Source organism: Heterocephalus glaber, unplaced genomic scaffold (assembly GCF_053883595.1).
Source record: "Heterocephalus glaber isolate CG9 unplaced genomic scaffold, H.glaber_assembly_v1.0 deba00001497, whole genome shotgun sequence".
Taxonomy (NCBI): Eukaryota; Metazoa; Chordata; class Mammalia; order Rodentia; family Bathyergidae; genus Heterocephalus; species Heterocephalus glaber.
In genome coordinates, this window is record NW_028258320.1 from 11,270,573 (window position 1) to 11,284,499 (window position 13,927).

Here is a 13,927-nt window from a genome sequence, read left to right on the forward strand (position 1 = left end):
TCTGCCTAATCCTCTAATATGCAGGATTATTGGTACCTGGGAGAATGCCCATGGCTGGCCACCCACCCAGGAAGTGAGAGAGGTTACTGGCGCTTTCCTCTGCATCTCTCCAGCAGGGATGGGGATGGCAGGAAGATGCCCTCTCCCTGGAATCCAGGCCTGGGGGGACCCTGAGTGAGGCAAGAGGACCAGGAGAGAAGTTGGTATAATGGTACTGGAAGCCCCCAGGGTTTGTATGGTGGTGAAATTCTGGCATTTCTGGATCTCAGGTCAAACTGTGCCTCAGACTGTTGTAATCAATATCATGAAATAAAGCTCCAACAGGCCTACAGATTTTTACCCAGGGGATCTAACATCTCTCACCCCGCCAAATCCCTCTACTCAGACATAGTACAGACCAAACCGTAATAGGGATGACTGCTCGGTGCAGGAGCTTGAGTTTCATGAGGCCAGGTCTTGCCTCTGTCCTTTCTTCATGGCTCCTCATGGTGCTTCACAGAAGGCTGAACTCCCTGGGTCAGAAAACTGTGAGTTTAATCCCCTGCTTCCTCTCATTTCCCAGATGAGGAGTCTGATCAGAGAATTTGAGTGGCTGGAGTCACACAGCTTGTTTCAGGGCCTTTCTAACTTCAGGCCCAGAATGCTTCATCCTGTCCCATCCTTCTGCAGGTGGCTGTGCAGGGCTGCTGGTTCAGTGTGACTGATGCCAGGGGCAGGGGAAGGCAGGGCAGTTGCAAGGGAGGATCTGAGGGGTTGGAGTAGATAATTTACAGCAGAGCTTGGCAGTGTGTGCTGGGGAAAATGGCTCTCTGGTGTGGATCTGGAAAATCAGCACCAAGTGGGCCTGTATGATGATTTTTTTTTTTTTTTTTGGTACCAGGGATCGAACTCAGGTCCTTGCGCTTGTGAGGCAGGCGCCAGAACCATTGAGTCAAATCCTGGGCCCTAAGTGGGACTGTAAGGCACAAGGAAAGGATGGGTGGGACTTTCCCGGCCTCTCCTTCTCCCCCAGCCCTCTGGGCTAGGGCATTCTGGGAATGTCCAAGGTCTCCAGCAGAGGGTCCAGCACTGGTTGGGAGAGCTTCCTGGCCCTTCTCCAATCCCAGAGAAGAGGAGAGCTGGTTCCTTGCCAGCCCAGCCTCTCTGGCTCCTGCTCAGGCCCTCAGCTCCTGCCCAGGCACCTCCAGCCCTGCAGGGCTCCACCAGGTGGAGCAGCAGGTACTGAGGGATCTTGGGATGGAGGGGTGAGGAGGAAGCGGGTCCCCTCCTGTGGTGACTTCTGCACAATGTACTTTAGCTTCTAGCAGGAGGGCTTCGAGGCCTGTCAGGCGGCCACACTCATTTCTGATTCGATGCTCTGCTCCTTAAAGGATGATTTATGGTTTCTAGGCTGCTTCTTGGTGGAGAAGGAATCATGTTCTTCTATCCTTCATTCAACCACCCTCCCAAGGTACATGGACCTCGACGAAGGGTTACTATGGTACGCACAGTGCCCAGAAGTGTGGTGAGCTGAGTGCTTGCGATGGTAGTGGAGCTTTCCCAGGAAATGTGCAGCAGTCAGTAATCCTTCCACACCCCTTTTCCTTTCTGCTCCTCACTCTGCCCCTGGGAGGATGGCAGGACAGACACACATTCTATTTTGGCATCAGCCCATCAGCCACTGGGTTTAAATTCTTTTTTTTTTTTTTGGTACCGGGGATCGAACTCGGGACCTTCTGGTTGCTAGGCAGATGGTGGAACCACTGAGCTAAATCCCCGGCCCTGAATTCTAATAGTGTCTTCCTGGGCTGGCTGCTTAACCCCGTATCTATCTACCCCATATCTCTGCCTTGTAGAATTATTGTGATCACTGTGAAATATGGCAGCCATCATCATCATCATCATCATCATTACTATTTATTCTAGATATTGCGCATGCTAAGACGTAGCTTTCCATTTCTTGCAGCTTGGCTTCCCACTCTCTCCCTCTGCTCTCCTGCCTTCCACCAAGATGTGTCAGGTGTTTACTCTGAGCTCACAATGTCTCAGAGTTGAAGATACAGCTTGAACCAAATAGAATTTCTTACCCTCCTGGAATTTCCTACCTTCAGATCTGATGGTGGAATAAGTGCTCTGAAGAAGGGAGCCCAGATAAGGAACGATTGGGGTGGCATAGGGTGACATTTCCAATAGGGTGATCGGGGAGGGCTCGTGGATAAGGTGAGGGTTTGTCAAAGGCCTGAGCGTCGAGAGAGCAGCTGTGGGGACCCCTGGGGCCCAGGGAGCAGCCCATGCCAGCAGCCTCAAGAAGGGGATGGGCCTGGAGCGTTCTGGCAGCACCAGGACCCCAGTGTAGCTGGAAGGGCACAAGAGAGTCACAGACTCATAGGGTGACAGGAAGGAGTGGGGCTGTGAGAGGACTGATTAGCAAGGCGATGTGCGTTTCTATGAGCATAGTCTTCCTCCTGGAGGACGCAGTTTCTCACATCTGGCTGAGGCGCCAGGGCCCTAGGAACCCAGGCATCATTAAACCTGAGACAGATATTGAACTTCTGGGACAGCCCTCAGCAGTGGCAGGGAGGAGACTCCAGAATCGCCCTCCAGGCTGGCTCTGCTGCCTGCTTCTCCATGATAGAGCCACTGAGCAGGTGTGGCACTCACAGCAACAGTGGCTCCTGGCTCTGGACAGTTGTCTGTGCCCCTGTGCCTGGTGGTGAGCAACAGGATAGGGTGAGAGCAGGTGCGGCAGTGGCTCATCCCTGCAGGGAGGGTGTCCTGGTACAGGGACTTGGCAGCATCCTGTGGGTGTCTGGGATAACTGGGGCCCTGCAAGGCACAGCTGGGCGGGTGGGGAGCTGAGTGCTGAGCTCACGCTCTGTGACGCCTCTGGCATTGGGGCTCCTGTCTCCCCTTGCTTCCTGCTCAGAACCAGAGGACAGGGACACCCCCTGGCCCTCTCTTTGGGAAGCAATTGGTGCTTCTGGAAAGTTCTGTGCTCCAAGTGACCCAATTAGGTTCTTGAAGGAATCAAGTGTGCAGATGGGCCCACATGTTCTGTTTAGAGAACAGAACGCAGAGCCTTTAAAGAGTGAAACGACTAGGCCCATCCGGAAAAGCTGGAGCTGGACTTTCATTTCTTTCTCTTTTTTCAAAACATTTTTTATTGTGACAAAATATACACGACACGACATTTGCCATGTGAGCCACTGTAAGCGCACAGCTCTGTGGCAGTTGTCCCATTGTTATGCAGTGGTCACCATCATCCATTTCTGGAATGATTCATCCTCTTCCAAACTTTGCCCCATTAAACAGTGACTGCCTGCTCCCTTTTCTCTCATCCCCTATTCTGCTTCCTGTTGCTATGAATTTTACCTGTGTTTGGTACCTCACCTAAGGGGAATCATGCAGTACCCGTCCTTTTGTGGTGTCTGGCTTATTTCACTTAGCCCGGTGTCCATAAGGGTTGTCCACATTGTATCCAGTGACAGAATGCAAATCCTTTGTAAGGCTGAATAATATTTCATTGTATGGACACAGCACATTTTATTTATTCATTTGTTTACTGAGAGACATTTGGGTTTTTTCCACATTTGGAGGCTATATAGTTTTGGGCTTTGGGGGAGGGGTCTTTTGGTTCTAAGAGCACTTTCTACCATGTCGTACACCTGAAAGTCCAGGGCTCCTTTTTAGAAAAGATGAGAGAGCACACAGAGGGTTGCGGGCTATGACATCTGAGGACTGAAACTTGCTTTTGCCGTCCTGTGTGGGGCTGTGTGGGTCTAGCTGCTCAGAAAGCTAGGCTCTGGAAGACAAGTGCATTTCGTCCCTGCCGTGGCCTCCACACCTAACTCCAGTGCCAGCCAGGTGAGGCTTGGACCTTCCCAGGCCTATCCAAACTCTAAGCTATAGGCTGGGGTGGCACAGGAACTGCTTTGGGGTCACTGAGCCCAACATGTGGTCTAGATTTAGAGCAATCATCTTGTCGGGAGGCACCATAGGCAAGAGAAATAGCGCCAACAGGGGCTCATCTTGGCTGGGTGGTCCCTTGTTGGGCTGAGTGGCACAGGGCACGTGGCTTCTCCCAAGGCCCGTGTCTCTCATTTGGATGGTGTGGGCAGGGGTGGCATTCTAACAGTTCCTGAGGTCTCTTCTCTCAAGCTTTGGTCCTTGACTGTGGAAATGCCCAAATAGGTGGTCTGTAGGGTTATCTCTAGGTGACTGGGGCCCAGCAGGCTGTTGGCCATGGATGACATAGGAGAGGCCAGGTCCTCTGGGGCCATATTAGCAGGAAGTCATTGTGGGGAGCACTGTTAAAATGAATGGAGGAAGGCAAAAACCAAAAGAGGTGAGACTGTGGGCCCAGGGGGCAGGTGGTGGGAAAGGACAGAGGCCACTGTGGGGCCAGCGTCCTCAGCTTCCTGTACCTGCATCCTGGCTCAGGAGCCCCCCTCTTCCCTGGCTTGCCTTGGGGGAGAGGACAGGGCTGGAGACAGAGGGCCCAAGGAGCCTCCAAAGCTAGGTGGAGCACCTCCCTCAGGGACCTTTCCAGGGTGAGGACTGGGGGTCCAGCATGACCTCTGCATTTGGGCACAGTGCCCTGCCCATCCACTGTCTCACTTCTCTCTTGGTCTCTACCGCCTCCTGCATGTTCCTCTCTTCCCCAAGGTGGCCTTCCTTCCATTTCTGATGATCTATCATGATCCTCTTGAGGTTGGGGCAGCCAGAGACTAGGTTTTGTTTGTCTTCCACACACATGCACTTGGGAGGAAGATCCTTCTCTGCAGTGGGGTTCAGAAGATTAGGGCAGGCTGGCCACCCCTCTGCCATTCAGGACAAGACGTCATCAGTTTGAGGCAGCTGCTGTGGCATACAGGAGAAGGAGTCGGTAGTGGAACTTGGAAGCAGTCTTGCTCTGGCTTCAGTCTGTCATCTTCGAAGTGAGAGGTTGGTCCAGTGGAGTTAAGAGTTAGTTACCAGGGATCTGCGAGGTCTTTTGATTTGGGCCTGTGGGTATAGAAATCCCTCTCCACCAGTCCTGGCTGGGGCCACATGGTCTCTAGTGGAACCCTTGCAAAGTTGGAAGGTTTGTTAGCTTTCTGTCACTGTGACAAAATACCTGAGGAAATCAGCATAGAGGAGCAAGGCTGTATTTTGGCTCCTGGTTTCAGAAGTTAAAGTCCACAGAGAGCTGCCTGTGATGTTTCTGCCACATGGGGAGACAGAACATCATCTGTGATGGAGAAAAGCTGCTCACCTCATGGTAGCCAGGAAACAGAGAGGGAGGGAGTGGCAGAAGGGGCTGGAGACAAGATACAGTCTCCAAGGGTGCACCCCCAGTTACCTACTTCCTCCAAACAGGCCCCACCCCTACCTTCCAATAGTCCAGTAAGCTCTGAATCCACATGTGGGTTAATCCATCCATGAGGTTGGAGTGCTCACGAGCCAGTATCTCCCAAAGGCCCAGCTCTGAACACTGCTGCACTGGGGACCAGATCCAAACCATAATGCTGGGCGGCAGCCTTGAGAAGCGACTCTGTTTGCCCTCCATTCGGCAGTTACTTATCCTGGGCTCACTCTGGGCCAGTGTCGCTCCCAGGACCCTGTCACGGAAGCCGGGCAGCTTTCCCTGGACACCCTGGGAGGCGACCAGCCCACCAGGGGCGCATGAGTCTCCCCACTGTGCACAGAGGAGGCCAAGGTGCCTGGGTCACCATGGCCTCAGCAGGCAGCTTATCAGTATTGAGAGACCTAAGCCCTGGTGGGCTCCATGCCTTCAGTCCAAGCTCTCAGACTCCATGTTGTGCTCTGAGACACCGCTATTGGTTGCCTGATCTGTAAAATGGGGCTAATTGCACTGGGATTATTCTAAGTTTTTAGTAAGATAATTCCAGACTTCATTTTTAGTTCTGGCTTGATAAATAGTGGCTGTCACCACCATTCTAACGGGCTCTGCCTCAGCCACCTTTACCTCCTGTGTGCCCCCCAGCAAGGCCACCTCACACTTCCGGCCTCTGCCCCCTTTTGTCTGGTGCATGGGATTACGAAACCTGCTGAGAGTTGCTCAGGGCAGAGCGAAGTCCATGGTGGAGAGAGGTGCCCTACCTCCAGGGGGAGGGTCCCAGACTAACCGGGCAGATGGCAGTGGGCTCTGTACAGCTCCTGCTGTGCTCCCCAGCCCTGCCTCCTCCACATGCTAATTACGCTTGCAACATCTAGTGTAAGCAAATAATAACAAGGGCATTATCTCCTTTTAGTCTGTGTTTTTCCCTGCCTATCATAAAGTAATTAAAGTAATGAATGCCTTGTAAAACAATAGGTAAGAGGGCTGGCAAAATAGTATTATCTGCCATATACCTCTTGTGCTGTGAATTACTGACACATTGAAATCAGGTGGCTGCAGGGGACTCCTGCCTCCCAGCTTGCCCCACGCTCACTTCTCTCCTCTGGGGGCTGCCAGATGGAGCCTAAGCCTCTAAGAGCAGGGAGCTGGCTGTCCAGGTCCCCTGGTGGCAGCTGGGGACCAATTCAGAAGCATCCCTGGCAGGCGTTGCTGAGGACACAGGAGCCTTTGGTTCAGTGGTCGACTCGTCCCAGTCTTCCCCATCTCCCTGTCATTGTCCTCTTCTGAAAGAAGAAGGTGGTCCTGGGTGAAGGAAGAGGCCAAGAGGGTTCTGGGAGTTAAGATCCATATTCCATTTCAGGGCTCCCATGTCCTGCCAGGGTGGTCACAGCTGCAGGTCCCCACATGGGGCACCCAGGCCTGCAGATGGGCAAAGTCTGGGCACTGAGTAGAGCTGCAGGTTCTGGGTTGGGCCTGCTTACTCCTGATAGCACCTGTGAGGAAGCAATATCGTCCCTGTCTTACAGGGAGCCCCACAGTGCCAGGAGGGGTAGATTTTCCCTGGGAACTCCTCCTTTGGGTATCACGATTCCCTTGGATCGGGGCTTCTACCTCCCCCTGGAGACTCACCTGTTCAAAGTCTCAGGTGCCTGAGATGCTGGGACCAGGACAGGTCCTAATGGGCCACTGTGGCTGGCCTGGGAGGCTTGGGCAGCAGGTGACACGCCTGTCCGCAGGAGGCCCTGCAGTGCTACCCTGTGGCTTCCCCTCCCAAGATCCCTGGGTTGTTCTGGCTGCATAGGGCTTAGCATACTTGGAAAGGAAATATTCATTCCCTTGCTATAGGTGTGCTTCCCTTGTCCCCAGCCTCCCCAGGGCAGGTATGGCCAGAGGGAGAGGAACCGGCATCAGGAGCAGCTTACTTACTGGCTGCCTAGGTCCATCCCCAGGGGCCAACTCATACACGTGTCCAAACCACTGGCCTCCTGTGCCTATCTGTCCCCACCTTCCCCAATCCACTTACTGCACACCAAGGTTTTTACCTCTGCCTTTGATTTCTCCATTCACTCCAAGGCACGGTGATGGTTTGCTTTGGAAATTAATTCTAGGATTTTCAAGGATGAGCATAATTTGCTGGCATCTTTTCACCCATCTTCATTTGCAATAAAAAAAACTCAGTGGCTATTTGAATATGAGGCCAGTTAAATTTGTGTTTAAGTAAATAATGAATAAGTTTTCAGTCTAAGTATGCCCCATGCAATATGTGGGACATACACTAAGATAAATCGTTGTTTGTCTGAAAGTCAAATTTAACTGGGTGTCTGTATTTCTCCTGGCAGCCCGCAGCCCCGGCTCTGTGGCTGAGGAGGGGCTGCTTCTCAGAACACTTTTAAGCTGCTCACCAATGTTTATTGAGCCAGCTGTGTGCAAGGACTCTGCTGGCCACAGCAGCAGGTTAGGCGTACAGTAAATGAAATAAATAAGTGGATTGCAGAGTGTCTTCGAGGTTTTAAGTGCTATGGAAAAAATAAAGCAGAAAAGTGCTGTTGGAAGGAAAACATTGCAGTTGTAAAAGGGCAGCCTGGGAAGGCTTATTAAGAAGGGGAAAGATATAAGGGAGCAAGCCAAGAGCCTCTACGGGAGAAAAGGATTCTAGCCAGAGGGCTTATTGGATGCACAGATGTACACTTTAGGGCCCCATGTGGGGTTCGGTTACCTCATGGAATCAGCCTGGTTTCCTCAAGCAGATTTTAAGTATGAAGGGAAGTTAATCACCTCCTGTAACTAAGATCTAGCGTGGATTTCAGGCACAGTTGCTTCCAGGTGTTCAAATGATGTCACCGGTGCTCAGTCACTTCTTTTCTCTATGGTGGCTTTATTCTCTGGGAAGAACTACGTTTCTTGCTCTTGCCAGAAAATGTTCCAGGCTTTATTCTTGGGCACTGGGGGTCATGTGACCATCCCTGGCCCAGTTGTTGTCAAGAGATAGAAGGGGTTGATTAATTGACCAGTTTCTGTTGTTGGAACCAACATGGGACCATCATCGCCCCCCTCTGAACTCCTTGGTGATCCCAGACAGTTTTCCTGCCCTCTTGAACTCTGGGACTCTTTCTTTAAAATGGACAGAAAATGATGTCATCCACCTTTAATAAATTAACAAAAATGTCAAAGCCGTAGCCCATCTTCATCCCTTCCCCTCTACTTTTCCGCTCATTTCCACCTTCGCTGGGGCCCCTTCAGGCTTGGATTCTTCATGGGTAGGCATGTCATTTAAATCCAGTGATTCCCTAGGTCTCACCTGTGGTCTTCTCTGTTGCCAGGAGGCCCAGAAGATTAACAATGGCTCCAGCCAGGCGGACGGCACTCTCAAGCCAGTGGATGAGAAGGAGGAGGCGGTGGCAGCCGAGGTCGGCTGGATGACCTCCGTGAAGGACTGGGCAGGTGTGATGATATCTGCCCAAACGCTGACCGGCAGAGTCCTGGTGAGTCCCTGGCCCCTCACCTGCCCGAGGAGGCACGTGTGTGGGAAGTGGCTTCCGTGGGGTGTGTGGTTCTGTGTCTTCAGGTGACGTTCTGAGAATGTCACTGCTGTCCTCTGGTGACCAGGCAGAGGGCCCCTTTGGGGACAGTGTCCTGTCTGCACTGTGTGAACTGGATCCTCCCTGGCGGCTAACCCCTGTGATGCTGGTACTGAAATCATCAGCAGCTTCTTTGGCTACAGGCTCCAACCTTTGCCCAGGTGTTCTTATTTCTGCTGAGGTGTCACCTGGGCCATCTGCAGCTAAGGCTCATACCACCTCTTCTAGGTGGATTTCGTTCTTCTCCCTGTGTATTTGGACAGAGCTTGGCTCTTCGCTGACTGGCCTCATGAGCCCCTGGTTTGGGAGAAGGACCATCGGTGGGACAGGCCTGGGACCAAGCAATCCCTGGGAAGTGCTCTTTCAGTGCAAAGATTGGTGTAGTCTTGGGTACATGGGGTCCTGGTCATACCCACCAGGGTCCATGTTCCTGCCACAAGTAGACATCCCCTGCCCCTATGGCAGCCCTGCCCATTGGCTTTCTTGGGTCTCCCTGGGCCTGGGCACTTCCTGTGAAGGAAGATGCATCTGGTGACTTCTCACTGTGACTCTGGAAGCTGTTTTGTATGGGCTGCCCTTTCTTGGCCTGTAGCAATGGCCAGGGAGGAGTCATCTGGCTCTTCGAATGAGCAGGGGCCTCCTAATGGCTTGGTGGATCAGGGATCAAGCAGAGACTCTGGAAAATAGATGTTATTACCTCAACAGTTCTTGGCAGAAACTCAATGAAGAGGTGATTGTAGATAAAGGGAGGTGGAGAAAATTTCACGAATCGGAGTCCTTCTTGAGGAGAACTCTGTGTTGTGTTTGGGGTAAACATCTCACACTGTCTGTGGGGAAACAGTGACACGGGCTGGACCACTTTCCCAGAGGATGGGATCCTGAGAACTGAGGGATCCATTAGGAACCAACTCTCCTCAAGAGTCTGGCTACGAAGCCATAGTGGATGTCAACTTAGGGCAAAATAGAAAGAGGAGAAATGGAAAGTTAGGGTTTTCGAGGAGGATAGAGAAACTGGTGAAGTCACTTGCTGCATGGTTGAAGAGAGGGAGACAGTCTGGTCCCATGTGACCCAGAAGAAACCATGTCCAGTGAGAGTTTGCAGGTGGCTTGCAGCTGGCTGTGCTGTGTGACCACCGCCACCCTCTTCCCTTCTGATTCTTTGCTAAAGTCTCCATTGCTCTTCTGTGCTTGAGAGTCAATGCATTCTGCCCTGGGGACATAAAGAGCCTGGATTCTGGATTTGGGTATCCAGAATGGAGGTCGTGTACTCTGCACATGGTGGTGACAGTAGGCACCTAATGACAGACATCTTGGTTGCCCAAATGTGACACTTCTTCCTAGCATGTGGCCGTCATAGACATCATCGGCATCAGCCAAGAGGTACTGAGCACTGACTCTGGGCCAAGTGTTCTTTGCAGTGCTGTGGAAAACAAAGACTGAGCCTGGTTTGATTGTACCACCTACAGACGTTCATGAAGGAGTGTTCGGGGTGCTGCATGCAGGGAAGACAGCAGTGTTTCCATTCATGACACTGAGGCTGAAGGAGGAGGTGGGGGTCCATTTCCAGGTGAACAGAGCACACACTTGGTGGTCCAGAAGACACCAAGAAACAAAAGTGCTAGAATTTGAAAACAAGATTGGGATTGCTTGGTAGGCCAGAAGCTGTGTATACCTAATAAGACAGAAAGCTTTTGAGCTGTGTATTGAAATGTGAGTTAGGATCCTGTGAGTCAAAAGAGAGGCTCCTTCCTCGGTGAGCAAGCAGCAGGAGGAGAGAGGGACATGGCGCCTTGAGGGAGTGGAGGCCACCCAGTGACCCAGGGCCGTGGACACAGAGACATCGGAGAGCAGGAAAGATGAGAAGAGAGTTGGAGACAGCTTATTGGGTTTCTAGGCCAACCTAAAGAATTCGGGCTGAGCGGTGAGATTTGAGGGTGAAGTACCATGATTGGCTGTTTCAGAGAAAGAGCTGCTGGATGAATGAAGGTCCCGTGGGCTAGGCAGGAGCTTGGAGCTACTGGAAAAGTGCCTTACCACCTCTGCGACAGTACAAGAAAGAGTGCCTGCTGTGGCCACGTAGAGCAAGGCCCAAAGTGACACCAATTAGTGGAGGTGGGTAAATGGCTGAAAGGGTCATCTTTGCAGAGCACAGAAAGGGCCATGACTCACCAAAAAGTATCAGCTTCAAGTGACAGAGGCAACTCTGTGTCTACAGACTCCGTACTCCCAGCCTCGTGTTCATTTTCTGTTACAGTTTCCTGGTTGAAGACAGTGCCTTTTCTTGTCTAAGCCACCACCTGTCTCTTTGGATGAGACCTTTTGACATTACTGCATTGGCGCCAACTGGGTTGTGAGGCCCCTTGGCCTGACTGACTTAACCTTTGGGTGTGGAAGCAGCTCTTCCCAGGCCGCCCTATTTTCGATGCTGGGCTTCCTTGGAGAAAGTCCTGCCGGGGCTGTTGGGACCCCTTAGATGTGACCGGCCCCTGGGCACAGGGAGCAGGGTCTCTGCGTCTGGGTGGTTCCTCAGGGATAGGTCCATCCCTCAGGACGAGGTAGGGCCTTGCTCTGCACACAGAACAGGTTTCCCACTGAGCCCCAGCACACAGGAGAAAGCTGCTCTGCCTGTTCAGAACCCAAAGCTGTGTTTGCCTTGAGCTGTCCAAATGTTTATCCCTGCAACGGTGGGACCAGAACAAGACTCAACACCTGGCTGTTCAGTTTCCCTTCTCAATTTCTAATTGTTTTCTTTGACTCATGCTCAGGAGCTTGGCCTTTCACGTCTGGGTTCCTTTCTCACCTGTCTACGTGTCACAGGCAAGAGTCTGGAGGCTGAGATGTGTGGGTAAGGCCCAGCTGGGGAGGGTTTAGCAGGACAGCCCCAGAATAACCGTGGGCTCTCGGGCAGGCACACCATCCCTCCGATCCCTGGTGACTTTTCACCTGCAGTGGCTCTGGTCCAGGCATGGGGTGTCCAGCAGTGAGCAACAGCCATCCAGAGTGAGAATTATTTATATTGCTGAACTAGATAGAATGCTATAGAGCTCTATTTAAAAAATGACAAACGATAATCACCACTCACCAGGTCTTTTTATAGTCAACACCTGGAGCCTTGTCACCAGAGTGATGGAATTCCCTGACCCAGTGGCTGCAGGTCTCAGATTCGCCTCTTTGCCTTATCTGTCCCCGGCACAAGGACAGCAAGACTGGGCAGACCAGGAGTTCTCTTGGTGCACACGGCTGAGAGCTTCTGTGTCAAAGCCAACAGCAGGCTGTCAACAGTTACTGCTTCCTCTATCTCTTTCTAAATTAAAAAAAAAAAATTCTGATTGTAAAAGCAGTTGGCCCTCTGTGTCTGCATATCCCACATCCATGGATTCAACACATCAAGTACATATCATGAATGTTGGGAGGGGGGATCAAGTCTGTAATGAACATGTACAGCCTTGTTTTCTTGTTCTTTGTTCCCTCGATGGTACAGTGCAACAATTATTTGCAAAGCATTTGCATAGCATTTACATTGTATTAGTGTTACTAGTAATCTGGGGGTGATGTAAAGCGCTGGATAGGATGTGGGTAGTTTACGTGCAAGCACTGCCCCATTTATATAAGGGACTCTCAAGTCTTTAGATTTTGGTATCCACAGGGAGTCCTGGAGCCAGTCTCTTACAAACCTTGATGGACAACTATAAAACAGTAAGCACTTATTTTAGAATTCTGAAACACACTGTAAGAATCTCTGGTATATTCCACTTCAGGACATAGAGTTGGCCCACCCTGAAGGCCATTGCAGCGTAGCAGTATGTGTCATCAGGACTTCGCCCACCTGTCTAGGTGTTGTTGACGACTTCGTTTACTACACCTTACAACATCCACTTTCTATACACACCTATGGGTCACAGGTCTTTGCTCTAGAGATTGTGGTCCTCCTGGTGAATACCCAAGGAACACTGTTGAAGTAGGAAAGGGATCATGTCTCTCCGGTGATGACTGGTGTGACCCAGGTTGGTGGCCCATGGAAAAGACAGAGCATCTTAGTGTTTTCTGTTTTAAGTGCCCACATCTCTCCTGGATTCCTCTCTGGGTCACTTCTTTCATTTTCCTGTTGCCCTGATTTCCTTACTTTCCTATTTGAAATTTACACGTATGTGGTTATGTTCTGCATACATTTTTGTGAGTCAAGCGGTGGCACCACTGAGCTAAATCCCTGGCGCTGCATGCATTTTTGTGAATCAAATTGAGCCTTGAGGTGACATCTAAACATAGAGGGCAAGAAACACATCAGCAGGCTTTGGTATAGTTTCATTGTATTTTGTAGAATCATAAGCCAAAAATCAAAGTAGATATATTAGTGCAGGGTTGGTAAATTCTTCTGTAGCAAATATTTCAGGCTTTGTGGGCTACGTGGACCTGTCATGGCTACGTAACTCTGCCATCATGGTTTACAGGCAGCCATAAACAGCCATGGTGCATCATGTTTAATAAAACTTTATTTGCAGATACAATTGGTGGCCCGGATTTGCTTACTAAGCCACTGTTGGCTGACTCTTGGTCTAGTTCATGCCCTTATTTTATAAACAAATTGGAAGATAGGTACTGAGAGAGCCTAAAATTGTATAGTACAAGAGTGATACCGGAGAACCTGTTTATAAAGAGAAAAGTCAGAGATACGCAAACACATGCGGAGATAAATACATACACCATCTCCATCGGCGCCTACCTCCTGAATATTCATGTTGATTTCCACGTATTCTCAGAGCCACTATCTCTCCAGGGAGAGTATTTCCTGTGGCCAATGACAGCGTCCCTAACAGTGTCTACACTGTTTGGATTGTCCCAAACCTCTTGACAAATTCAGGGTCTTGTGCTTTTCTTCCAAGTTTGCTACCACCAATGTAGTTACCAGCTCCTTGAGCAGAGATAGGGCCTTTAGCATCACTTTTTTTAGTTATTTTCTCTATTTTCCTCTGCTCCTGCATTTGAATCTTGCTCCAGGAAATGCACACGTCTAATTCCACGAATTGAAAAC

At 50.9% G+C, this 13,927-nt stretch overlaps 1 protein-coding gene across 31 annotated transcripts in view; it reads left to right on the forward strand.

Moving 5' to 3' along the window:
* Window positions 1–13,927, forward strand: part of Kcnma1 (potassium calcium-activated channel subfamily M alpha 1) — a 732,631-nt gene that overhangs the window by 203,655 nt on the left and 515,049 nt on the right. For all 31 annotated transcript variants that reach the window (XM_004846336.3, XM_004846337.3, XM_004846338.3 and 28 more), the window contains exon 2: window positions 8,641–8,802. In XM_004846336.3, coding sequence (XP_004846393.1) covers window positions 8,641–8,802 — 162 coding nt within the window. The remainder of the gene's footprint in view (window positions 1–8,640; window positions 8,803–13,927) is intronic.